Source organism: Peromyscus maniculatus, chromosome 3 (assembly GCF_049852395.1).
Source record: "Peromyscus maniculatus bairdii isolate BWxNUB_F1_BW_parent chromosome 3, HU_Pman_BW_mat_3.1, whole genome shotgun sequence".
NCBI classification, from domain to species: domain Eukaryota; kingdom Metazoa; phylum Chordata; class Mammalia; order Rodentia; family Cricetidae; genus Peromyscus; species Peromyscus maniculatus.
Window position 1 is genome coordinate 114169980 of NC_134854.1, and position 26174 is coordinate 114196153.

Below are 26174 nucleotides of genomic sequence, written 5' to 3' on the forward strand. Positions count from 1 at the left end.
CAAGCATGGACAGGGGTTCCTCAAGGGAGAGACATCTTAATTGTCTTAGTATTGGCCATGTATACCATTTGATGGCTCTCAAGTTACATCTCAAGAGATTACTACAGTTTTCCTCCCCATTTCTTATTCTTTTGATGAGATAGTGAGGTGGCTCCAACAATGCTTGGGATGAGATTATAGCCTGAGGAGGTAAAACCAGAAGCCACTGTTATATCCTTTCCCCATAAATGGGATTTCTGATGAGGTCCCAAGAAAATTGCCACTTTACATCTGGGAGAGAGAAAGGCCTTGAGCAGCATGGTCACCTGGGCTAGAGAGTTCTTGCTTTGCTGGTGGGAGGTCTCAACTTGATTCCAGGGTGCAGGGGTCCTCTTCTCATGTCACTAAAAATTTCCCTGCCCCAAACCAACCACAGAATTAAAAATATTTTTAAGGGGGCTAGAGATGGCTTGACAGTTAAGAGCACTGGCTGCTTTCTCATAATAACCTAGGTTCAGTTTCCAGCACCCACATGGCAGCTCACAACTACCTGTAACTCCAGTTCCAAGGGATCTGATGCCTTCTTATCTCCATGAGCACCAGGCATGTATGTTGGGTACAGATACACATGCAGGCAAAATACACATATACATAAAATAATAATAAAAACTTAATTTACTTCTAAGACTTTGCCTCTGGCTGGGCAGTGGTGGCACATGCCTCTAACCCCAGCACTTGGGAGGCAGAGGCAGGCAGATTTCTGAGTTAGAGGTCAACTTGGTCTACAGAGTGAGTTTCAGGACAGCCAGGGCTATACAGACAAACCCTGTCTCGAAAAAACAAATACTGCCTCTGTTTGGAGTGTATACATTTTCCCTCATTGCTTTCTCCTGAATAACACATGGCAGCCACTGGCATAGCATTCATATTGTACTAAGTGTCACGAGCCATCTGAGGATAATAAAATGTACTGGTTGGAGAGATAGCCCAATTAGTAAAGTCCCTGAGTCAAATCACTAGTAATGCCAGTGCTCAGGAGATAGAGAGGAGGACCCCTGGGCCTTACTGGCCAATTCAGAGACCCTTGTCTCAAAAACAAGGTGAAGGGGACAGAGAGAGTTAGAGTGTTCACTGCTCTTGCAGAGAACCTGATTCCAGCTACCACCATCCATGTCCAATTCTTGTAACTCCAGTTCTAGGGGAGCTGATGCCTGTGGCCTCCGCAGGCACCGGCACTCAGGCATGCATGAGCACACATGTACACACACGTACACAGAGAGAGAGAGAGAGAGAGAGAGAGAGAGAGAGAGAGAGAGAGAGGGAGGGAGGGAGGGAGGGAGGGAGGGAGGGAGGGAGGGAGGGAGGAGAGAGAGAGAGAGAGAGAAGGAGGAGGAGGAGGAGGAGGAGGAGGAGGAGGAGGAGGAGGAACCAGTGTCCTGTGGATACTAAGGATGATTCTGTTCTGAGAAATAATTCTTACTATCTTTAAAAGATAAGTTGTATTTCACCTCATGAAGTACTTTAAGCTTATTTTCAGAATGACAGGCTTTTGGTTCCAAGGTACAGACCTCTTGAATCCCTCAGAGCTTATGATTCATGGGGTGACAGTGAGAAGAGAGTTCAGCTGGACTGTGACCTGGAGCAGCATTGGCGGCGGGGGTGGGGGGTTTGGGGGGGATGAAGAAGCCCCTCCCATCATGGAGCTTACTCAGAAATCTCTCACTGGCTGATACTTGGTACAGATGTTCATCTCTCTCATTTTAAAAATTGTTATTGCTATTGTGTATGTGTTTATGATGTGTACATGTGGAGGTCAGAGGACAGCTCTAGGGTCCATTCGCTCCTTCCATCGTTAGACAGGTTCTGGGGATTGAACTCAGCTCATCAGGCTTTTGAAGTGTTTTTATCTACTGAGCTATCTCCCTAGCCTAAGATAGTCTTCTCTTTTAAAAATGTTTGAGGTTTTTTTTTAGGGGGGGGTGGTCACAATAGTCAAATACAATGGAAGGAATGATCCATTTATTTCTTTTGGGAAAGCATTCATTTGACTCAGATTTTAATTAGCTAGATTTCCCAGTGCATTAAGTTCAAAGTATGATAGTTTGTTACAAAATTTGTGTTTTTATTGGCTGAATTCTAGTAAATATGCCTGGCATATCTCTTTAAATCTAGCCAGAATATACCCTTTGCTAAGGTGACATTTCTATGGTCATAAGACTGCTTCCTGCTTGTCTTCCTGTCCTGACACCTGCCCTCCGGGCTTGTCACAGACAAACACAGGGCTGCTCCTTTATTCTCATCTGACAGTGGCATTACTGAGTAAAATATCCAAAAAGAAAACACTCTTGTTATCTTGGGTCATGCATACATGTTTTGATAGTATTGTCATTGTCTCTCAGTTTCTGTTACATGGTCAACTGAAAATGTTTGCCAGGTTGGCTGAACAGTTTGCATGTGAGAGGGGACAGATTCCCTCCAACACTCAAGTTCATATTTAGCTAAGAGCTTAACATCACATGCTTTTTGCTTCTAATTCTATATGCAACTGTATGCTCATCACTTTTTTCCTTCTGGTGTATTGATTAAGATTAATTTCCCAGGTGAGAGATTAGTAGGGCAGAGGGTCACAGTCTGTGCATAACTTCTACATGACTTTTCTCTACATGGACAGGTTGACAAGTATTAGTTCTTACTTGCTTTTCTCTTTTGAACTAGTGTAGAAGGTACTGAAAGCTGTTTTCATTTTAATACCTGAAACATTAGCAAAAGTGATTGATCATCCAGGGTGGAGGCTCTGTTTATAGTCTTTGTCTACTTAATGAGATTGAGTTTACCATTTTCTTTATGAATTTGAGTGTGTTGAGTGAATTTCTGAGCATTGTCCAACACTGGTTTCATGCCCAACTAGTAACATAACTGTGTCTGGGGAAATAACAAATGAATGAGGCAGTGGGCTTCATATAAGATTGTAACTAGGAGTACAGATAGATATCCTACAGAGACCCCTTGTGTTCTTCCCTTTGGCTGTCAGACTACTGACATAATGAACCCCAAAGAATTGGGATTGCCCCAGGAGTCTTGTGCTTCGGAAGGGAAAGACTTAGGCCTTGTTGCTAATCAGTGGGGGAACTTGTCTCCAAGGAAGAGATTTCACACAGAGCAAACAACTTGCAGGGCACAGATCAGAAGCAATGCTTTGTCAAGTGTTGGGCAGGACTGCTTAGTAATACGTAATTCTTGTCCTCTCTTTAAACCTAAGCCTCACGTAGTACCAAGAAGATGGACTTGTGGGTTGGCAGGGGTCAGTGGACCTCTTTATTTATTCCTCTTCCCAATGTGGCCAAGGGTACTACATTAGAACTAAGCAGCCACCTATCAGGTGGTGGCACAGAAGACAGTGTGATACTGTGGGGCTGAAAGACTGTTAGAAGAACATCTGATTCCCGTGCATTAGATAAGGAGAGCCCACTCTCATTCCTTCCTCCTTGCTGCCTAGCTTTGTCCACACTTAGTGCCACACTGACATTTGCATTTGCCCTTAGACGAATTCACCTTGTGCTTGGTTCCTGCTTCTTATGTAAGTGTGAGAGGCTCTTCACCCTTAAGAGGCTGGGGCAGGGAAACCTGTAAAGGGGAGCCCTAAAATGTCACTTGCTATTCTGAGCTCATCTATACATCTAGAAGTCTCTCCTCAGAAGACTTCCTAGTTGGTTATGACTACAGGTAACTTTGTAATATCTGACCCACTATCTCGTTTAAGCAAGAAAACTATATTACATTTTTGCAATTGAACTGAAATTTTAAGAGATGGTAAAGATTCATTCTTCTTCCCTAGAATCCTCCATGAACATTTCTGCCATTGGAGTGAGCACACCTTATCAGCTGGTCTACCAGACGTCCACAGCCTGTCTGAGCTTCTCCCTCTCCACAGGAAAGGAAGTCAAGAAGAAAGGTGAGAAAGACAGTAGTGTTTCCAGCCAGACACACATTCTCTCTCTCTTTCTCTCTGCCTTTCTCTCTCTGGGTGGGGGTGTTATACACACACCCCTATCCTTGGTGATGGTGGATTGAGAGGAGAAATGAATGACTGGATGTGCATCTAGCCTGTGCAGTTGGTGGCTGGTTAGGTTTTTATCTAATAGAAGGGTGTTCAGCTCACTGAAATGCAGCAGCCTGTGACACGGATCCTTACAAGCACCCCAGAGCTGCAGCACATCCAGTCACTGCAATCAGAATTGCATTCCATTCCCATGTGTGTACTCCACACAATCCATTCCTTCAACCCAGACAGTCTCCAGGTAGCTGTGAGTGAGACAGCTCTGTCCAGCCATACCATCAGTGGGGAAATAGTGGTATTTGTATCCCAAACTTAGCAGGCTCCAGTTCTGTGTTCTAGAAGGGGCTACTATGTGTGGGCAGAAAGCAAAGCCACAAAAGACTCCCTGACCTGTTGAGAAAGGCCCACACAGAAAGGCCCTCTGTTCATAGTCTTTGCCTACTTAATGAGGTTGAGTTTACCATATTCTTTATGAATTTGAGGAGCGTGTGTGTGTGTGTGTGTGTGTGTGTGTGTGTGTGTGTGAGAGAGAGAGAGAGAGAGAGAGAGAGAGAGAGAGAGAGAGAGAGAGAGAGAGAGAGAGGCTTTTGTCTTTCACAAGATGGAACTTTAAACAGTAGGTGGGAGAAAGAAGCTCCAAGGGGAAGATTTGGTGGAGAGGGACCTGTGGGGAGTAAGAGAGGTCTCAGGACCTTCCACCCACCGTGCCAAGTATGATGACAGCATGGACTAGACAGACAGGCAGGGGAGGACTGGGTAGTGAAGGAGGGCAGGGTTGACTCATTTTCCCCCTTTGATTCCCACAGACACTGGAGGTAAGGCTGGAAGTTGAAAAGCTTGAAGCCAAGTCTTCACCCCTCCTGGCTGCCTGTGTGACTTGCTTTCCTCATGCTTTGCTCTCCTTGGTAAAGGGGACTGGTTATAGGGAACGGTGGAGGCATCGGCATTAAGCCCACTTCATTGCTCTTGTTGCTGTTCATCACTGTGTTCCGCAGTCTCTGACGTGCCTTTAATTATTGACTGGCTGAGTTAGCAGCCAACCATCCCCATTGCTGCAGAGCCCAAAAGAGCCTCCTAACGTGTTCTGCAGCCCTCCTCCAGGAGAATGTGATGCTCAAGAGCTCACCTCTAAAGCCCCCCATATTTCATCCCACCTCTAACTACAGGCAAAAAGGCTATAGATGAGATCACGTCCCCTCTCCCTCGAGTTCGAACCCCTCCTGAAAGCATCATCTTCGAGATCCAGGACCCCTGCCCTGAGGCCCGGGAAAAGCTGCAGGATATGTGTCGCCACATGTGAGTGTCTAGATATGGGGATGGCATCCACAGGACTTGGACAAAAGGATAGATGGGTGTCACAGCAGTAAGTGCACTCCCCGTGTCAGTCCAGCTGTGTCCGTCTCTGTCTCTGTCTCTGTCTCTGTCTCTCTCTCTCTCTCTCACACACACACACACACACACACACACACACACACACACACACACACACGAGCCCATGGTCCTTCCAATTTACAGATAAGAGAAGTAAAGCAGTTCCTGAGCTCACCCAGCACTGTCAGCCCAACTCCTGTTCAATGCTCTTTGCCTCTGCAACATCCTCCTTCTCCCAAGGAAGTTTTTTTGTGTGGCTCCTGGCAGTTCATAGGCTTTGTGCCCTAAGTGGTAATTTTTTGGCTTGATTTCCTAAGTATTCAAGAAAAAGAAGTCTCCCCAAACAAAATATTTCATCCATATGGGTGATTCATAGTATATTATTTGGGAACACTGTGAGGCCTAGCAGAAACCTATTTCTCTAAGAGTCCAGCTTCATTTCACACCTAAGTCATATATATCTCCTGGGATCACCGGGCCAGGGCACAGGTAGGCAACAGCTACCCTGTTCACCTCTAGGAGGAGCCTACCTAGAACTTCAGGATGGGGGAGTGAGGGGATAGTCTGTCTCCAGCTGCTCCAGAGTTCCCTCTGTGCATAGCTCCATTCCATAGGTCCAGACAGACATTCAGACACAGCTGGCCTTTTCCAGGCATTTTCCTATTTCCTCCTAAATATACTATACTACCTTTGCATATGAGGAAGAACAGGAAGGGGATGATACTTCAGGACAAGGGGACTGGGGTGGGAGACTTAGATGCTGGGAAGGGGCTGCAGAGAACCTCTCTGGAGAGTGAGAACCGAGCGCCTAGAAGATGCGTTCATCTCCTTCCCACAGAGAAGCCGAAAGGATCTTGTGGAGAGGGAGGAATATCTCCTGCCCCATGATTTTACGCAACTACAGGGCAAAGATATCCTCTCATTTAATGGTGACCTCCAAGGGGGACACTCACCATCCTCCCACTGCGGGGACTCAGATTACTACTTCCACTCTTCACCAGCCTTCCAGCCACCATGCTCACGCGGGCCGCCATTCTCAAGAGTGGAAGGGGCCCAAGAAGCCCGTCAAGCTGCATTACACTTTCTATGATGGCTCTTCCTTCATTTAATATCCTTTTGATGGGTGTTGCTCTTTCTCCCTAACTCAGCCCCAGAGAACTCCAGGGCTTCAAACAGCTAACTGTTCAATGGGGATTCTTGGTCAACTAGAGAAGCCTGGTGAGGATGCTCCAGGGGTAAGTGTTGGTTGGTCCAGGTCAAGCTCTGGAGGGTCTAAGTTCAGAGTTTAAGTACAAGTTCAGTGTAGTTCAGATCAGCAGGGGTATATCAAGCCCCTGACACCTGTGAGAAGCTTGTCTGTGTAGGCGGGCCCCTGCCTTTAGGACTCTGCCAGGAGAGAGAAAGCTACAGACAGGGTGGTTCATTTCCAGCTGATAGAAAAAGTGAAGTGTCCCTAAATGCTTTGGAGGGTGTTTCCTGGACCCTTATTCACTAGTTGTGTCCTGTGTCCTTGTGCTTCACCTCCAAGGTCCAAGTGCTTGGAGTCTAAGCACTCATCCCATTTGCTGCACATCTGTGTGATCTGCAGCTGAGGTCTGCCTTGTTGTGGCTGAATCCGAATGTTGGGTGCAAAAGTGGCAGAAGAGGACACAGTTCCCATATGAATCCGATGGGCACTATAGAATCTTTCTAGAAATATGCACATGTGTGTATATCCACACACGTGCATATTGTGAGCTGCAGCTGCAGGGAACTTCTGGCTAATGGAAAACTGCCTTTCTGCCTGGGCTTGAACTCTAGCTCAGGAAAGCTCAGATGTTGAAAAGGCACATCCCTTCAGAGGGTGAGCCCAAGGTTTGTGCATGCCTTGGTAGGTTGAGTTGGCTGATTTTCCTACTCACAGAGATGTAACAAGTAGCTGTAATGTACAGTGGATCATTAGAACGAACTGGATAGACCATTCATGAGAGCCTCAGAGGGAGCAACTTTAGTTTGATTGCCATCTTCTAAAATTAGGAAAGGAATTTGAATTTGACCATAAGGGAAAAAAAGAGAGATCCCTATGGGAAACATGGAGGTATAAAGTCCCCTCAAACACTGTGCCTTTCAGGAATCTCTCACTTGTTCCCTCCCCAGCATCTTCTAGAGCTACACCAGATCCAGATGCCCAGCCTTAAGGCAATGTGAACTCTGAGTCCATTGGAGGTAAAGCACTTATTCCAGGTTCTGAGCTACACTGATTTCAAGGATGGGATACACAGAGTCATCTAGTTCTACTCCTTTGTTGTAGAAACAGGGAAACTGAGCCCCAAAGAGGCAGTCTGACCTACTAAATGTCACAAAGGGAACTTGGTGGCAAAGCCTCAAGAGAAAAGGGGCTTTTGTGCCTCTATTTTGGTCCTCTCTCAGATACCAATGTTATGCCCTTAAAGATTATTCTGCATAGTAGAAAGCATGTAAGGGAGACTTGGAAGGGCCCTGGGCTCTCAGATCTTCTCCCATTGGAGCAGAGGGCAGGTGTCTGAACTATCTCAGCTACTTTCCTGGGGCCATGGCACCAAACAGACTTGCCCAGCAACAGCCTCCTCACTTTGTTCCACCTCCTCTTGACTGAACTGGGCATTCAGGATTTAAGTGCATGTCAAAGAAGTCTCATTGTTTCTCTGCCCATAAATGAATCCATTCTTCACATTCTCCCAGCCCTGCCTCTCCTGCTTCCAATACAGAAGAAGCCAACTCCTTCCAAGGCAGCTGCTGCTTGAGAAGGCTGTGGTGCGTCTTTACCCCTTATTTCTGATTCTTCACTGCATTAACCAGGTTCAACACTGTGTTTACAAGTTAGCTTTCTAGAAATGGGACCAGAAAGGGGCTGCCTTGGATCTTTATTTCTGCCTGGCCCAGAATTCTGAGGTCCCCTATGTGGAACCACCTCTAACCTCTTGTCCATTGCTGCAGGAACACTTGACTTCTACTCCAATAGTGATGACATCTTGATGATTAGTCCATTTTCTCCTTGGGAGTTACAGGGGCCAGGTTCACTTATTTTCTATAGTCATTGCTTGTCTGGTTGATGTGACAAAATACCACACCGGGTATTTTGGGGAGGAAGAGTTTATTTTGTCCTCAGTTTGAAGGTATAGTCCTTCATGTCAGGTATGGTGGCAGATGTGTGAAGTGGTTGATTACAAGAATCACAGCCAGGAAACAGATGAATGCCAGTTCTCTGCTTGCTTCTTCCTTTTATCCAGTCCTGGGACCCTGGCCCATAGAATAGTGCTGCCCACATTCAGGATAGGTCTTCCTACGTCAGTTAAACCCCTCTTGGAGGAAATGCCCTCACAGATACCCCCAGAGGCTTGTCTCCTACATAATCCTAAATGTCATGATGTTGACAGCCACATTAGCCATCAGAGTGACCTTGCACACATTATTCAATCTGTGTGCCTCACTTCTCTTGGTTACATGATGAGTGAGCTGTATCCAGTAGTCTTAAAGAAGTTCTGTTTCACTGTGTTCAAAGGCTAAGGTGCACCAGCCAGCTGTTGGATCCTTCCTGAGTGAAACATGTTTGGAAAGCTTTTCTTCACCTCCTGGCTTCTTCAGAATTCTGTCTTTAGCCACCAATACTGTTTTTACACACAAGCTCAGATAAAAATGATAGGTCTTTGTTCATGGTGGCCAAGTTGGCCAGTTGCAAGCTATAGCTGATTTGAACATTCTGGTGCAGCAACCAGGTCTGTGTTCATGTCACCATTCTTCACAGAAATCAGCTGGAATCCCCTGGTTTGGACTTGTGCTTTCCTGATGACAGTGATGCTGAACAACTTTGCATTTGCTTCTCTCTGGCAAGTGGTCTTTGGAGAAATGTGTGTTCTAGTCTTTTGCTTATGCCTTGATTGTGTTTTGGTGAGGGAGTTGCTAGAACTTGAACCTAAGGCCTCAAATGTGCCAAACATATTCTACCACTCTAACCCCAAAGGTTGTTAATTTTGACGAAATCCCATTTTGTTGCTAATGCTTTTAGTTTCAACATCCATGACATCATTGTTGAATCCAGATCTTGTGTTTTCTTATATCAGCTTTATAGGTGAAGTTCTTAAGATAAGTCTTGGAGGTATTCAGGGTCAGTATTTGCATCTTGTATGAACTCAGGGCCTGATTTCCTTCCTCTGCACAGGGGTGTACTGTTGTCCCAGTGCAGTTTGTTGAAGAGATCATTCTTTCCACTTGGAATGGTCCTGGGGATCTTGGCAAAAATAGATTGACTATAGATGGAAGGATCTATTTTTAGACTCATTTTTAATCCACTGTTGGAATTTTGGTGTCTATCTTTATGCCAGACCACATTGATTTAATTATTAAAGATTTGTGGTAAGTTTTAAATCAACAAGTGTTGTGAGTCTCCCCAATTTGTTTGTTCATTTTTTTTAATTATTTGAGATTTCTTTCTGCTTTCTTTCTTTTTTGATATAGGGTATCTCTGTGTAGCCCTGGCTGGCCTGCACTCACAGAAATTTTCCTGCCTCTGCCTCTCAAATGCTAGGATTAAAGATGTGTGCAACCATGCCTAGCTTCACTCAGTGTATTTTACTTTTGTAGATATCCTTTCTGTCTCCTCTCTTTCCTGGCTTTCTGGGACTCCTGTTGTACATATGTTGGTATGCCTAATGAGCTTTCCAGAGGCTCTGAGATTCTATTCTTTCTTGGATTTTTTTTAAAGGTAGTACCTCACATTGTAGTTCAGGCTGACCAGAAACTATGTAGCTCAGGCTAGCTTAGAACTCACAGTCATTCTCCTGCCTTGGTCTCCAAAGTTCTGAGATGCTAGGTGTGAACTATCATACCTAGTTCTTTCTTTTCCTATATGATGTACAGTCTGGATAATTTCAGCTCATTGGTTTTCCAGGACAATGATTTTTTTCTTTTATTGTTTTAACTTACTGCTTTATTTGTTTAATGAAATCTTTGTTTCAATTATTGTACTACCTACTCAGCTCTAGAATTTCTGATGGGTCACTCTGTGTCATCTCTACCTGCTTATCACCTTTCCTCTTTCCATTTCTGTTTTTACTTGGCTGGTAGGAAATATTTAGGAGGACAAATTGTAATACTAGTCACTAGAGTCCTCCTACCTGGAGCACTGGCTTCTGCAATTCTATATAGAGAAGTCGCTGCTGACACTGTTCTTCTGAGGACTAGTGCTTCTTGGGGCCTCCTGAGCTACGGAAGGAGCAGAGAGAATGTATTTTTCTACTAGACTGGCCAAAAGGGGAGGCAGCCTGACAGTACTAGAAATACTGCTGGTTCTGGAGATCATGCCCTGGCTTTGTCACTCACTTGTGGTACAAGATGAGACAAGGCATGGGGTGACCTCCTCACCCTGGTTTTCCCAAGACCTTCATGTTTAAGCACTAAAAGTCTATGTTCCCGGTACCATTTAGACCTGTGAAAACCTGGACATGTGAAATGGAGAAAGGCCCTGGGGCATGGCTGGGTTCCATGCCATGCCAATTGTTTAGTTGTGACCCATGCAACGCACAGGCAGGACCTTTGAAGGAAGGGGACAATGTACAGCAGAAGAATCCTTTCCTGTGGAGGCCTGTTGCTGTGGGGATTCTGATAACCAGCTCCTGGAGAGTTCTCTATTCGTTTGACTTGACTGTATCTGCCAGCTATCCCTCCGGAAACATCGCCATGCTTCAGATTCCCACGTGCTGCAGAGGGAAACCCATCACCTGCCTCTTTAACGACGTACCTAACACCTTCCTGGCTCTGTTCAATTCTGACGGCCAGGGCTGTGTTTACTACAACCTGAAGAACAGGTGAGTAGGTCAAGGGAAGTCTAGCCTCATGAAGTATCCCTTGAGGTAATGGTTCCATATATAAGGTGATGACTTACAGTTCCTAGTTAAAGGAGTCTAGGGAGGCACTGAGGCAGGGAAGCAGTGCCTGTAAAACTTGTGGTACTTTGAGGCCCAGCTGCTGGGTACATGTTGCACTTTCCACGGTGAGAAGAAACCCACTCTAAATCCACCACTGGGTACACCAGAACACAGATCTCCATTCTTGGTCAGATGTACAGGGTGGTTTATTTTGGTTTGTTTTTGTTTTTTGAGTAAGAGTTTCTCTGTGCAGCCCTGGCTATCCTGAAACTTGTTCTATAGAACAGGTTGGCCTCAAACTCACAGAGATCTGCCTGCCTCTCTGAGATCTCCCAAGTGATGGGATTCAATGTGTGCACCACCACTATGTGGCTGATACACAGGGTTTTTGTTGTTACTGTTTTTCAGTGCTGAGGACCAGAACCTCATAAATGCTAGGCAAGTAATCTGCCACTGAGCCATATCCCCAATTCTCACCCCTGGAAGAATTCTTTAGTGGAAAAAGTGTCTTACACTAGGAACGGGTAAACAATGTGTGAATACCACTTTTGTGGCGTATTAATTACTTTACCCATTACTGTGGCAAATTAGCCACTTGAAGAAGGAAAGATTTATTTTGGTTCACAGTTTCAGAGGTGCTAGTTTGTCATAGCACAGTGGATTAGAGAAGTTTATATCATGGTGACCTAGGAAATAGAGAAAGGGGCTTACAGCAAGGGACCAGAGCAAAATACAGCCCTCCCCAAGATGTAACTCAGTGACTAACTTCCTCCACCTAGGCTTCCTCTTGTCTTTCACCACTTCCTAATGATGCCAGCATATTATGAACCCATCAAAGGATTAACCTGCTGATCAGGACCAGATCTGTTCATCTCTGAAAGCACAGATAGACCCAGAGGCATGCTCCACTAATCTAGGCATGTCTAAGCTACTCAAATTGACAATTCAGATTAACTACCACATGGGGGGTCTCTTAAGAGCAGCACATACTCTTGACAGCTAAGAGTTGATCTTTATGTAGCTTTTCATAAGTTATTTTGGAAAAAGTTACTTCCTTTCATATTTAGATGTTCTAGCTCACATTTTGGTGCTTGATATCTTTGTGACATCCTTTCTGGACTACAGGAAAAAAATCATTTTTCATCTTTTGGGTTTTGCTTCAGCCTATATTATCTACCTCAGCCTGTACCTTCTCCACAGATGCCCCACTAGCATCAGTTGGTGTAAAGAGTCTTAGACTGTAGTGGGTAGAAAGGTGAAGCTGGTAACAGGAGTCCAGATTCTTTCCTTCCCTTCCTCTAGTTTATGTCAGGTAAACATTCCTTCAGACTGGGGCAGACTCTCCTAGCCCTGCCTGCCTGTAGCCAAAGTGATGAGGGAATTCTTTCAGAGTCTATAAGTAGTTTCTATCTTCTGTGTATCTTCCAGCTGTCCATATGTTGTGGTTTTGGATGAGGAAGGTGGAATCACAAATGACCAAAAGGGCTACATAGTCCATAAGTGGAGCTGGGCTAACAAGACTGAGACATTGCTCTCTCTGGAATACAAGGTATGTGGGCATCATCGGTAGGGGGTGGCTTCCACAGGCTACTCAGCATCAAAAGGCAAGCACCTGTAAGACATCACTGCCCTAGCGACCACATGATCTTGTTCAGAGGTCATGAGTCAGTCAGTAGTGGTCCAGAGTAGACTCACTTGCTTTTCACCAGCCTATAGCAACTACTTTACTGGGCTACTTTACTGATCCTTCCTATTTGATTTTTATTTATATTGTTCCATTTTATTGTAAAATATTCATTTTATGAAACAACATTTTATAGTAGTTGACAACTTAATTTTTAATATCTTTAGCTTTTAGTTTTTTGGAAATTGATTATATTTATTTTGTGTTATATAAAACTGGCTAGTAAAGAACTAAGCAATACTTGAAGAGTTGGAGAACTTGGGCTCCTTTTATGCTAGCTCTCCTAGACTGAGCTGTGCTCTGTGAGTCTAGTTACTGCCCACTTGTAGCTGCTTACAGTTTTTATAGGCTTGTAATTTTCTGCCTGCATGGCTGTTTGCAGGTAGTCTTTGTGTTTCATGACCAAGAAGGGAAATTTTCACTGTGCTTAAGCATGCTTACAAAAGCGAATAGTATGGGTATCGGTTAGGACATTCTACCTTGAGTAAGCAGGACTTGTTGTCTAGTCAGATAGCTAGCTGTACCAGCAGGGGCACAGAAACAGAATTTGGCATACTTATGCTGGAAGCAAGGCTTTAATTAATTTGTCTCTGTATCTCTATAACTCTTAAGCCAAAATTGTTATTCAGCTATCAGAGTGTGAGACAGCAATTTGACTAGGTAAGGAACATACTTAATAAACGTACAGCATATATTTATTTATTTATTTATATGTGCATGCACGTGCGAGCATGAGGGCATGTCATAACACACACATAGAGGTCGGGGACAACTTGCAGAGTTCGTTCTCTCCTACCATGTGAGTCCCAAGACTTGAACTTGTCTGTCTTGCAGAATGCACCTTTACCCACTGAGCCATCTTGCTGACCTTATAGTTGTTGTTGTTTTTTTTTTAATAGTGCCCACTGTGTGACTTTCCTGGAAGATGTGAATAAATGTCTATTTCACCCTAGATAGGGCATGAATGCATGACCAAAGAAATGGTTCTACCATAGTCTAGCTTGACAAACAAGTTTATTGGAGTTACTGATCAACTTATGAATGAGAGTTACTTGCAAAGCCTGAATGACTCAAAAGCAACTAGCTGCATTAGTAGACATCTATCTTGTCCTGGTTGATAATCCACAAAAGATGTATCCCTGGAGTTCTCTACACAGCTTGTAGGCAGCTAGACAGGTACTAGAGTCTCTCCAGACAGCTTAGCTGGTCCCAGAGTCTCCTCCCCAGAAGTTGTTTATCTCTTGTATAATGAGGCAGAGGCCCTGTGAATCTTTTAAATTTCAGTTTTTCTAGATTTGCAAGCTTATTTATTTCCTAAATATTAGGAGCCTCCTTCCTTCTTCCAGGACAGTGTTCCAGTTCAGGGGAAATTGCTGCACAATAATGCCTATCTGTGGCAATAATGCAGACAGGCTAGCACTGAACTCATAATCTTTCTGCTCAGTCTTCTGAGTGGTACGATTACAGGTATGCACCATCATGCTCGGCTTTTTAGCATTGTGCCTTACTTTAGTTCACCCTGAAGCTGCACAGCAAAGGTCTATGCAATCAGAAGCAGCCTGGAATAGAAAGTAGCCCTTGAGTTATAACATGGAGTGACAGTGTATGATGATTCAGAGGTTGGGAAGAGAGGAGGAGTCTAGATAAAATGAAAGAATAAACATTACTCCTAAAGGCTTTATGTTGGAGGGCCTGGTGTGGCACCCACCTTTTAAGAGTTCATATGTTCTTCTGTAGGAAGGGGACAAAAGGAGTAGATGACATAGGATGGAATGACAGGCACCAGGTGTCAGGCTCTGGGGAGTTGGTACGCTGTCTTTAACCAGTTTTAACTCAGATACTGGCTATTTCTAACTCCCTTCACTCTGCCATCCAAATCTAAGCTACTCACTGCTATTATTTTTCTTCAACTTGAAGAACTTCTTTGGCAGTTTTATAAATACAGATCTTCTGGCAACAAGTTTGCTGTTGTTTTCATGTGAAAAATGTCATTGTTAAGGGATAGTTTTATGAGATATGAGATCCTGAGTTGACTTTATTTTTTGCTTTTAACATTTTAAAAATAGTGTTCATTATGCCTTCCCTCCGTAGTTTAGGATGAGAGTCTGCATCTGTAGTTACCCAAATCTGTTTGCTTTCTCTGGTTGCTACTTTTTAAAGGTTTTCTCTTGGTTTCTAGGATGCTGGTTAGCTTTTATCACTTTAACACAAACCTAGACATATCTAGGAAGAGAGGGAATCTTAATTGGGGAATTGACGCTCATATCGGATTGGCCTGTATACAAGTCTGTGGGGGTATTTTTTTTAACTAATGATTGATGTGGGAGGCCCCAACACACTGTAATTAGTGTCATCCCTGGGCAAGATGGTCCTGGGTTGTATAAGGAAGCAAGCTGAGGGGCTGGAGAGATGGCTCATTGATTAAAAACATAGGCTGCTCTCCCAGAAGATCTGAGTTTGATTCTCAGCATCCCTATGGCAGTTAACATCCATTTGTAACTCCCTCTCTGACCTCCATGAACAGTGTATACACATGGTACATGGACATACATACAGGCAAAACACCCATACATATAAAATAAAGATCAATAAAAGAAAGGAAAGAGAGCTGAACAAGTGATGGGGAGCAAGGCGGTAAGTAGCATTCCTCCATGGCCTCTACTTCAGTTTCTGTCTCCATGTTCCTGCCATACTTGAGTTCCTGCCTTGACTTCTCTCAGTGATGGACTGTGATGAGGACATGCAAGTCAAACCCTTTCCTCCCAAATTTGCCTTTGGTCAAAGTGGTCTTCATCACAGCGATAGAAAACAAACTAGGACACTTAAAGTTTGATGATTTGTTTAAATATGACTGTCGTGTTTATTCTATTCATTTTTGAGCCTTTTAAAATTGTTAAGTATATGTAAATTCATTTACTCAAATTTGGAAAATCTCTTACATCATTCCTAGATGTATAAACAATGCAAAATGCAACTGTGTCCCAGACTTTCTCCTTTTCTTTGGAGGTTCCAATTATATGTAGGGGTTTTTTTGTTTTGTTTTGTTTTTTGTTTGTTTGTTTTTTTGTTTTTTTTTGAGACAGGGTTTCTCTATGTAGTTTTGGAGCCTGTCCTGGATCTCACTCAGTAGACCAGGCTGGTCTCGAACTCACAGAGATCTGCCTGGCTCTGCCTCCCGAGTGCTGGGATTAAAGGTGTGTACCACCACCGCCCAGCTTGTAGTTTATACTTTTAAGGTGTGTGTGTGTGTGTGTGTGTGTGTGTCTGTCTGTCTGTCTGTCTGTCTGTCTTTGTGTGACACATGTATACAAATACCCATGAAGGCCAGAAGAGGGCATTGGAATCCCCCACAATTGTGAGACATTTGATATGGATGCTGGGAACTGAACTCCGGTCCTCTGGAAGAGTAGCAAATGCTTTTAATTCCTGATGTTCCATGGGTCTTTCAAGCTCTTTTTTGTTGTGGTTCTAATTTTTGTCTCTTTGCTTTTCAGAATTGTGTGATTTCTCTTGATCTGTCTTCAAGTTCTCTAAATTCCTTGTCATCTCCATTTTGATTTTGTGATAATGTTATAAAAAGTTTAAATTTCAGTGTTCTAGAATTCTCTTTAGTTTTATTTTTTTATCCTTTTGCAGAGAACTTCCCTTTTAATAATTCACAACAAGATTATTTCCCCTTATATCACTGAATATTGGTACATCAGGTGTTTCAGAGTATAATGTGTGGAGATTTCTGTGTCCTGGTTGTGCCAAACATGGTCAGCTTCAGTCAACAACCTGTTGCCTTGAGAATGGCTCATGTTTTACTAGTCCCTCTTCTACCATAGAATTTTGGCTTACAGACTGCCACTGTTGTGCTGTGGACTCTTGGAATCCTGGTGTCTTTCTGAGAGTGATATTGACTGTGCTTGTTCTAAGAGGCAAAACCTTGGTCAAGCTGAAGCTATGAACCTTTCCCCGTCGGTGGTAGACAGAACTCAAACCACAGCGTTTTAAATTGCTCGACCTGTGAGCTGTCTTGAGACTGCCTTCTCATGTAGGGTTCAGGGACTGGCCAGAGATGTAGGCAAGTTTGTACATATAGTTCTAGACTTTCCACAGACTCAGTCCTTTCCAGAACTCTTCTGTTGCCCCTGTTCTGTTCTTTGGATTCCTTCATCAGAAGGTGGTAGTTTTAGCTATGACGGTGGCCTCTAAGCTAGAGCTTTGAGACAGAAGTTCCTCTCACGCTCATCCTTAAGTTTTAGCTCTTCAAAATCTGCCTGGGTTTGCTCACTCTTCTGAGCCACTAAGTAGTTGTTTTGGGGGGTTTTGTTTTTGTTTTCTTCTTCAACTTTTTAGTTACCTGTGGGAGGGTCAACCTGTTAAGGGCTGGTTCAGCTCTACTAGAAGTAGGGCCAGCTGCTTAGATTTTAGGCTGAGAGTTGTAATGCTCAGTTCAGCCTCAGTGTAATAGGTCAACAAGAGGGAGAGAACAGATACAGAGAACTGACTCAGTGCTTAAGACTGTGTACTGCCCTTGTAGAGGACCTGAGTTTGGTTTCTAACACCCACATTGGATGGCTCACAATGACCTGTAACTCCAACTCTAGGGGATCCAAAGGCTCTGCTCCCCCGGGTACCTGTACTCACATACACATAGTCCCCCAATACACATAATTAAAAATAATCCTTTTTTTTTTTTTTTTTTTTTTTTTTTTTAGAAAAGGAAATACCAGAAGATGAATGAGTGGAATGACTAGTGAGGTTACTAGCTAGACTTAACATGTCTATTAAAGATGTTGGCAGTGTTTTTTTTTTTAACAGGAGCCATTTCAACAGATGAATGCTAGCATCCAGGCATGAGCTGTAGAGATAGATGTGAATGAAGATATTGCAAGATTTCTGGGATTCAGAAACGAATATGAACATTTTAAAATTAATTTTTAAGTTAGCAAACAAAACAATGGGCTTGTTATAATATTTTGCACATATATATTACTATACCCCTTACAGTTTTAGATGTGCTGATTTGACTCAGTAGAATGCCTCTCTGGGTACCTATGACCTTATACCTGACCTGCGGCAAGAACTTGAAGAGAACAGACATGTCAGGTAGCAAATGATCTCTTAATAAGAGGAAACTTGACTGAGTTTATAGAGCATCCATATTGTAGGCTTTAGGAGAGGGCACATCCCCAGGAAGCAGGATAGTAAATAAACAATAGTTGTACTATGTTAAGCTTTATACATGTTTTAGCCCACAAAGGATGCTCAGCACCCTCAGAGAGTGGCTGAATTATTGTCTCCAGGCTCAGAGAAGGCAATCGATTTTCCCTAAATTGTCCAATTGATAAGAGGCAAAACTAGAATATAATCTGGTCCCTTAAGCAAAGCTTGAGTTCCTGAAGACATCTCCATTCTACATTTCTCTAAGACCCAGAGTGGGTAGTTTCTCTTAAATGAGAGTGGTCAGCAAGTCTGAAGCTGTCCAGAGACTTGGCACATCATGGTTTATTATCTTTCGGATACCGATGGGCCTGATCCAGATGACAGAGTGTGTGAGGCAGAGACTTAGTGATGAGAAAATGAGGCCCTGGCTACTGGGCCAACATCTGGACTAGTGGAAGTGGGAGGGGCAAAGGAGAAAACTCTCTTGATTCAGAACAGTCTGAGGTGTCTGTAGGTAAAGAGGTGTTGCAGGTCAGAACACTGAAGACTGGGAGGAATACAGTGGTAGAGGGCTGTACACTCTGTAGCCTTGGATAAATAACACTTGGAATTGGCAAACTGTTCAAAACTAAGCGAGCTGCCCTGATCTACATCCTCTGACACCATTCTCTTATGAGGGGCAGGAGCATTTATGGCTTAAAAGGACACTCCTGTCATTAAAAACCTCAGCCCATGACTTCTTCATCCTGAAGAGTTTGAGATTCAGAGGGACTGAACAGCTTGCTAAGAGAATAAGACTGAAATCAGTTGGTGCCAGAGTAGCCACAGCTGTCTGACCCAGGCTCCAAGCTGGCATCCCAGTGCAGCTGACAGGACTCAAGCTGACTCCCTGCCTGACACCTGTGCTGCTTTCACAGCTGTTTCCAGCAGTGAGTTGGAAGGGAGGAAAGGAACAGGAAAAGAAGGCATTGTTCACTTTCTCAGTTAATCTCCAAAAGGACACTGCTATTCTCTCTTCTCCATGAAAGTTAGATTCCAGCAAAGGGCCCAGAAAGAGCCTACAAGTCTCAGCTCCAAGCCAAGAAGGGTTTGTGCCTTGGGCTTGGAAGCAGGGATCCATGAGTGCTGGTTTCTTTATCTGCAGGTGAATGAACAAATGAAGCTAACAGTCTTGGGGCAGGACTCCGTCACCGTCACCTTCACCTCCATGAATGAGTCGGTAACACTCAGTGTGTCACCCAAAAGCTGTCCCCATGGCGTGGTGCATGACAAACGGGTAAGGCAAAGTAGATGAGTAGAGAAAAGCGGGTGGGGCACCCAGCCCTGACCCAGGGTGTCTCAGCCAAGCTTGCCGTGTCACAGCTCAGGGACTCCCCACTCCCTGCCATGTAAGGCTCTTCCGTATCCTCGTATTTAATCAGCTGTGAGTGGAAAACTCTCAGAAAACGGTACCGGGCCTGAACTGAGCACACACAGATTGTCCATGCCTCACTCCCTGACTAACGTAGTGGAGCAATGACTGTGTTAGACCTGCACTGTACTAGTATGCCAAGTAATCGAGAGATGGCTAAAAGACACAGGGGATGTGCATAGGTGATGGTGAATCCCACACCATTTGTACAAGGGACTTGAGCACCTTCAGGTTGAGGTATCTGTGGAGATGATCACTCTGTGAGAATGTAGATCCCACAAGCAAAGAGCAGTGGCTGTTTTCCCCATTATTTATTGAGGGAATGAAATTCAACAGAACCTTTTCGAGTCCAATCTTTCCATTCATTGGTCCAACTGTGGCCTGGGCCAAATCAACATCATGGGAAAGATCAAGCAAATGAAGAGGATGCCATCCCTAAATCTTGGGGTGTCTAAAAGGTGACACTTGGCATGAGAAATTAAACTGGGATAACCAAGAGCTCATGTGAATGCAGCAGATCACTGTAATTCCCCTGTCGATGCTTTGCTGGGATTGGTTCCTAGGGCCAGAAGCAGTTTGCCTAGTGCCAGTCCCTGTTTACACCTGTCCACCTGTGGGAATTGCAAATAGTATCCCTTCCCCCTTCAGTGGTGTCCTGGCTTGGATGATAAATTCTAAGGACCTGAGCAAGAGGCTCTTAAAGCTATGGGATATTACCAAAGTATGTCATAAGCTCTCAGGCTCTCAGAGATACCTGACTGCTCTTGAGTTACACAAAGACATGGGGCAGGCATTCATTGTAGATCCACAATATATGGAGCAGATGCATGCTGTCCTCAGAAGAAAGCATCATTCTGCTTTACCCATTGCACTTTCATTCCAGCAGCATTTCTCTTTCACTGATTTATTAAATAATTCAGCAAACATTCATTAACACTTGTAATCTGCCACAGTAGCTACTAGAGGTATAGAAATGAAGCCTCTTTCTAGTCTCTAGAACTTTCAGTCTAATGGAGGGGACAAAAGAACACATACCAATTATGAGTCCAGCCTGGTTAGCATCATGTTATAGAGGCATATGGGAACTGCTGAGACACGAGAAAAGACCGTGTTCATCAAGGCTCTCATAGAAACACCAAAGACATTCAGGTGCCTGTGAGTTCAAGCATATCAGCTTCAAGAATTATAACTACAATGGGCTTAGGTGCAGTACAGAGTAGAGTGCTTAACTAGTGTCACATGGGAGGCTAGTTCCATCCCCAGCAAAAAGGAAGTAAGGGACGAAGGAACCAAAGATGGCAGGCAGGTAGGCTATATGAATGAGCTGAGACGAATACACATGCATGTTATGCCACTCTCATGTTCCTTTGGTTCCAGGTTCTTGTTCTAATGGTCATTGTTAAATGCATACTATGTCTGACGATCTCTTGAGTGTTTCCTGAGAACCATAAGCAACTTAAAGACCATTCCAAAGAGCTGAATGAAATGACTCTCAAGTCTGTGTGCACATGTGCACTCTAAGCCTGGGAAAACTAAGTAATACAAATGTGATTTTACCTTACCTTACCTTAGTACAACTGTAGTGAGCCAGAATTAGATGCCCAAAGCTGTGCTGTTCAATATGGCCGACACAAGTAAACGTAAGTCACACAGGGCTGTTGAGCCTTTGAAGAGCAATGAGTACAAATTGATTGGAGATCTAAGTAAAAATGCATTCTGCGTTTCAAAGACTTTAATGGGAAGAGAATATAAAATGTTTCAGTAATTGCCAGTTTCATTGTGTGTTAAATGATCATTTTTATATACTGGGTAAAATAAATATATTATTAGAATTAATTATAACTTTAGGATGTTTTGAATGTGGCTGCTAAGCATTAAACTAGCTCATATTGTATTTCTACTAGACCATGCTAAATGTCCAGGGTAGCGTCTCCATCAAGGGGCTCACAAAGGCACAGTCTGACAGTGTAGTAGAAGGGTGAAAAGTTATTTAAAATGACACAATAACTCAAAGAACATGACTATCTTGGGGGCATTTAACATAAGGATAAACAGGCCGATGCATTAAAATGGCCTCAGAAAACATGCTGCATTATAGATGACAAGCACTGGTGACAGAGAAGGCTGGCTTGCCAAAAAAGCATTGTCTGTAATTGTTTCTATTTTAAAATGTACGGTGTGTTCTATAATGTATATTATAACTAGATGAGCAAAATAAATGAATAAATGTAATCATTTCCTGTGAGCAACAGAATTTTCAAACTTTGTTCTGAACAATAGGTTCAGCATTTCAAGTTATTTTTGCATGAATTCCCCAGGCTTAGATAACTGGTCATCTTAGATCCTTGGAACTAACAAAGTTTTGAAAACCAAGGAAACTTTCAGAGTATTGGGTCTGGCAAAGAGCCCAGGTTAGGAAGAGACCACAGGGCCTTAGCCCAGGCACTTCTCTGGTTGAGCCCAAGTTTCCCTGTCTGTATAGTGATGATGTGTAAAGGCCAATCTGACTTTGAGTCTATCCTAGAATTTTTATAGTCCTTTCAAACACACTATATGTGCTTGTTTGGCTCTGGTTCTGTAAAAATACATGGCCACCTAGAAAGGCTGTGACTGGGGGAGGGTAGTGTCTCTGTCATTGGGAAGCTTGTTAAATGGTTTCCCCAGACACCCATCCCAGAGAGAGCCACCTATCATAGCGACAGGCAGAATGGCAATCCCAGCTTTTACAGCCCTGAGGCCTGGCTTCTCACTAAATATTTCTATCTAGGCAGCACTTTGGAAGCGAGGCAATGCTTTGACTTAAATGCTTTATTAGCCCAGAGTGCCGTTTCAGATCCTTTTTGGAACCAGGGTGGATATAAATTACAAATAAATAAATAAAATTAGCCCAGAAGCAGTGGCTGGGACTGCTCAGAGGGAGGCTGGGACTTTGCTAGTAACTGGGACCATTCTTTACAGGGTTCTTGCCTGCAGAGGAATAAAACCAGCTTTAATCCTTGTCTAGAGTATCTGTCTACTCCTTATCCTACTCACTCCACCTGAGGCTTAAATTCTACAGAAGAAACTTTCTCATACTTCCACTATTTTAAGAGGGCAATAGAAAAGGCATAGAGCCTGCTCTTTAGGAGTCAGCCAAGTGAAGGGATAAAGGAAGTGAAAAAAATGAACAAAACCCAGACAAACATGATGGGAATAGGTAGATGTGGACATTTAGTAGAGAGCAAGTGCCATTGGCTGAGGAAACAAGGGAAGGCTTCCTGGGGGAAAGACTGACTGCAGTGAACTCTGGATTCTGAGCATGGTTTTGCAGTTCCATGGAGGCACTATGCAGAGCAGCTTCTTCAGAAACGAGACTGGCACACAGGACCTTACTGGAAATGATTGCTTTGGGGATTAGAGAAAAGAGAAGCTGAACTTCAGGGAAGCTGAAGCAAAGGCCTCTGGGATACCACAAGGAGTCCAGATGACCCATCAGAGTAATCCCAACTCCAGGTGAAAGACTGGGGCCTTTGTGCTGTGGATGACCTGCTGGTCTCTGTAACCTGGACCAAGCATGGCTCTTCAGCTAGGAGTTGTCCACAGTAGCTGGCTGGGTAGAAGCATTCTAAAAGATGTATATGCACTATAGGATTAGACTGGCAGTGGACACTCCAGAGGAGCCTCTCTGCACCCAGTCATTCAGAAAGCAATAACATTTCCTGAGCACCTTCTCATGAAATCAGAGGACACCAAGGCACAGTCCTCCTCTCCCAGAAGTTTAGGGGGACAGAACAAATGCACCCAATTGCTTAGTTAAGTGCTAACTTGTCTTGCAGTCACATAGCACATTGGAAGTCAAGGCAAGGGGTAGTTCTACCCAGTAGAATCAGAGAAGCCCTCACAATGGGAGAATCTGAGTCAGGTCTGGCTCTGACTCAGAAAGGACTGGGCCAAGAGGACCAGAGATGTATTCTAGGCAGAAGGAATAGCCACATAACCTTCAGAGCAGAGTCAGTTCTGCTGAACAGGCAGACAGCTCCCTGAAGGCAGGTGACCACTGTCCCCAACCCCTTTGCCTTCCTCCAGTCAGTTCGCAGAATCAGTACCATGGATGACAAGATGTTAAAGATAAACAGAGCCCTGGTTGAGATCAAGAAGCGGTTTCAGAAGACTGTGACTCAGTTTATGAACTCTGTGTTGCTGGCAGCAGGTAAGGGCAGAAAGGTGCATAGGCTTACTAGAAGGCCTCCTAAATCTTGGGTCACTTATCTCAAAGTTTAGTCTTCTCACCTCGTGAGCTTCAGCCTCCTGAGAGGTCGGGACCCCCAGTATTTTCTAAGGGGATTGCCTGAGAACACACGCTGGGACTAGTGGACTGAGAAACTTTAATTTCTGAACTCTTCCCCCATGTGTCCTTAGTGTCTCCATGCAATTATGTTACTTTCCTATCTCTAATAGGCTTTGTGCATCCATCTGGGCTCTTTCTGCTTTGTCCCCATACCATCTGGCATCCTTTTTAACTGGCATTTGCTCCTCTCTCTTCTGTGGATGATCTCAGAAGAAGAGAAAAATCCAGTCACTTCACGAAACTGTCCCTGCTAGACACAGAGCACTCTTGTGAGAGGCTTCAGGAGCCTTCCATGTCTGTGTTCTCTGCTCTACTGACAGAACGAGGTGCTACCAAATCATACTCTGTTACCTCCCGGCTGGGTCTGCAGCCATGCTACCCACACAGCTTCTCCAGGAATCTCTCCTGAGGAGAGGCTTAGTTCAATTATGCCCTTCCTTTGTGAGCCTTCCTTGACTCCCCTCACAAAGTAGGGCTCCCTCTCCCATTCTGATGATTCCCATGGCTGCTCTGATGGTTCTCAACACTGCTCTAGTTATAAATCTTGTTACCAGGGCTGGAGAGATGGCTCAGCAGTTAAGAGCACTGTTTGCTCTTCCAGAAGACCCAGGTTCAATTCCTAGCACCCACATGGCATCTCACAACTGTCTGTACCTCTAGTTCCAGGGGATCTGACACCTTCACACCAATGCACATAAACTAAATTTAAATAAATTATATATTTAAAACATTTTGTTACCTAGCTTTGTGAATATTTATCTCCTTGTCTGCCCATCCCCTCTGTTCTCAGCAGCAAAGGGCCTGTCTTGGGTTGTCTTTATGCCTAGCATCCTCATTCAATAAATGCTGGGTGAATGAAGGAATGTTAGGTCTCTGGCCTCAGAAATTTCTACTGGACTAAGTAGAAAAAGCAAGTAAAAAATACCCCCAAAAAATCCCACAGCACAACAAAGAAAAGGGTGAAACCAGCCTCAGTGTAGAGACCTGAGGGACAGTATTCTTAGCGAAGGGAACACATGGTGTACTTAACCTTATTGTTGAGTGCTATGAAGAACATAGAGCTGAGTGAAATACAGGGCATCTGAGTAAAGACTGAAGCTGGGTCTTGCAGAACAAGTAGAAATGAGATGTGTTTATTTGTGCTGACCACTGACTAGGGCAGTGTGCTAGATGCAGAGCAAGGCAGACTGGACAGGAGCCAGTGAGGGGTCAGTGAGCATGAGTGACCAATTGGACCAATTGGTAGGAGCCAAGAAGCAGGTACAGAGGTGACCTGGTAGTTTGGGAAAGTGACAGCAGCTTTCCTGTTGACAGGTCTGTTCACCATAGAATATCCCACCATGAGGGAAGACACAGAAGCTAGTCGGGTCAAGGTGAAATCCGGGTCTTTTCCTGATCGGAGCCGTAAGTCAAGTTTTTACCAAGGAGAAACCCTTGTGCGATCCCATTCAGCCCGGCCAGATTCCTTAATTGAAGACAAGGAGAAGGAGGAGTCTATACACACGCTCTTGATCCCTGTTCAAAAGAAGAGCAACAGAGTCCAGGCCAAAGTCACACCAAGGTTGGCTTAATCCTTCATTTCTTCTGTAGAGCCAAGGGATGTGATGGGCAGTACAAATGCAGTGGGAACCACACAAGCCCTGTGTTTGCAGCTCCCTCTCTAGGGGTGGAGAAGGATAGGAGATACACATGTATTTAAATGGTATCTTTCATTTTTTGAACACTTATTGTGTATGTGTGTGCATGTACACATGCCATGGGATACATGTGGAGATCAGAGGACACCTCAAGGGTAGTTTTCTCCTCCCACTGTGTGGGTTCCAGAGATTGAACTTGAGTTGTCAGCCACAAGCATCTTTACCTGATAAGCCATCTCACTGGTCATGATGTCATTTCGCATGGCCATGGGGCTAATAAGAAAAGGTCTCAGAACAGTGCGGCATAATAGGAACTGGTCATGGGCCAAATCTAGCCTGGCTGGCTAATTTTTACCAATTTTTAAAAGCTTTGGGGGAAACCAAAAAAAGGCTATTTTATGACATATGAAGTGAGAGGAAGCTCATCAGTATTCATTGATGATATTCTATTGGAGCACAACCACATCCACCATTTCCCATCATCTATAGCAGCTTCCCCATAGCATGGAAATGTTGAGTCCTCATGACAGAACTCATCAGGCCTCTGACGGACAGATGGGATACTTACTTTCTAGCCCACTGTGGAAAAGACTAGCCCATCCCTGAAACAGAGTGACTGTGGAGCAGACTGACTGACTGACAGGCTGCCTTCAATAAGAAGGCCAGGAAAGCTGT

General features: G+C 44.1%; 1 protein-coding gene across 13 annotated transcripts in view; it reads left to right on the top strand.

Annotated features, from left to right (window-relative positions):
• The window catches only part of C3H3orf20 (chromosome 3 C3orf20 homolog), a 55226-nt gene that overhangs the window by 14358 nt on the left and 14694 nt on the right, over positions 1-26174 (top strand). For all 13 annotated transcript variants that reach the window (XM_076567372.1, XM_076567371.1, XM_076567361.1 and 10 more), the window contains 8 exons: positions 3815-3931; positions 5203-5332; positions 6246-6515; positions 11080-11229; positions 12718-12838; positions 19269-19400; positions 23601-23724; positions 25177-25423. In XM_076567372.1, coding sequence (XP_076423487.1) covers positions 3815-3931; positions 5203-5332; positions 6246-6515; positions 11080-11229; positions 12718-12838; positions 19269-19400; positions 23601-23724; positions 25177-25423 — 1291 coding nt within the window. The remainder of the gene's footprint in view (positions 1-3814; positions 3932-5202; positions 5333-6245; positions 6516-11079; positions 11230-12717; positions 12839-19268; positions 19401-23600; positions 23725-25176; positions 25424-26174) is intronic.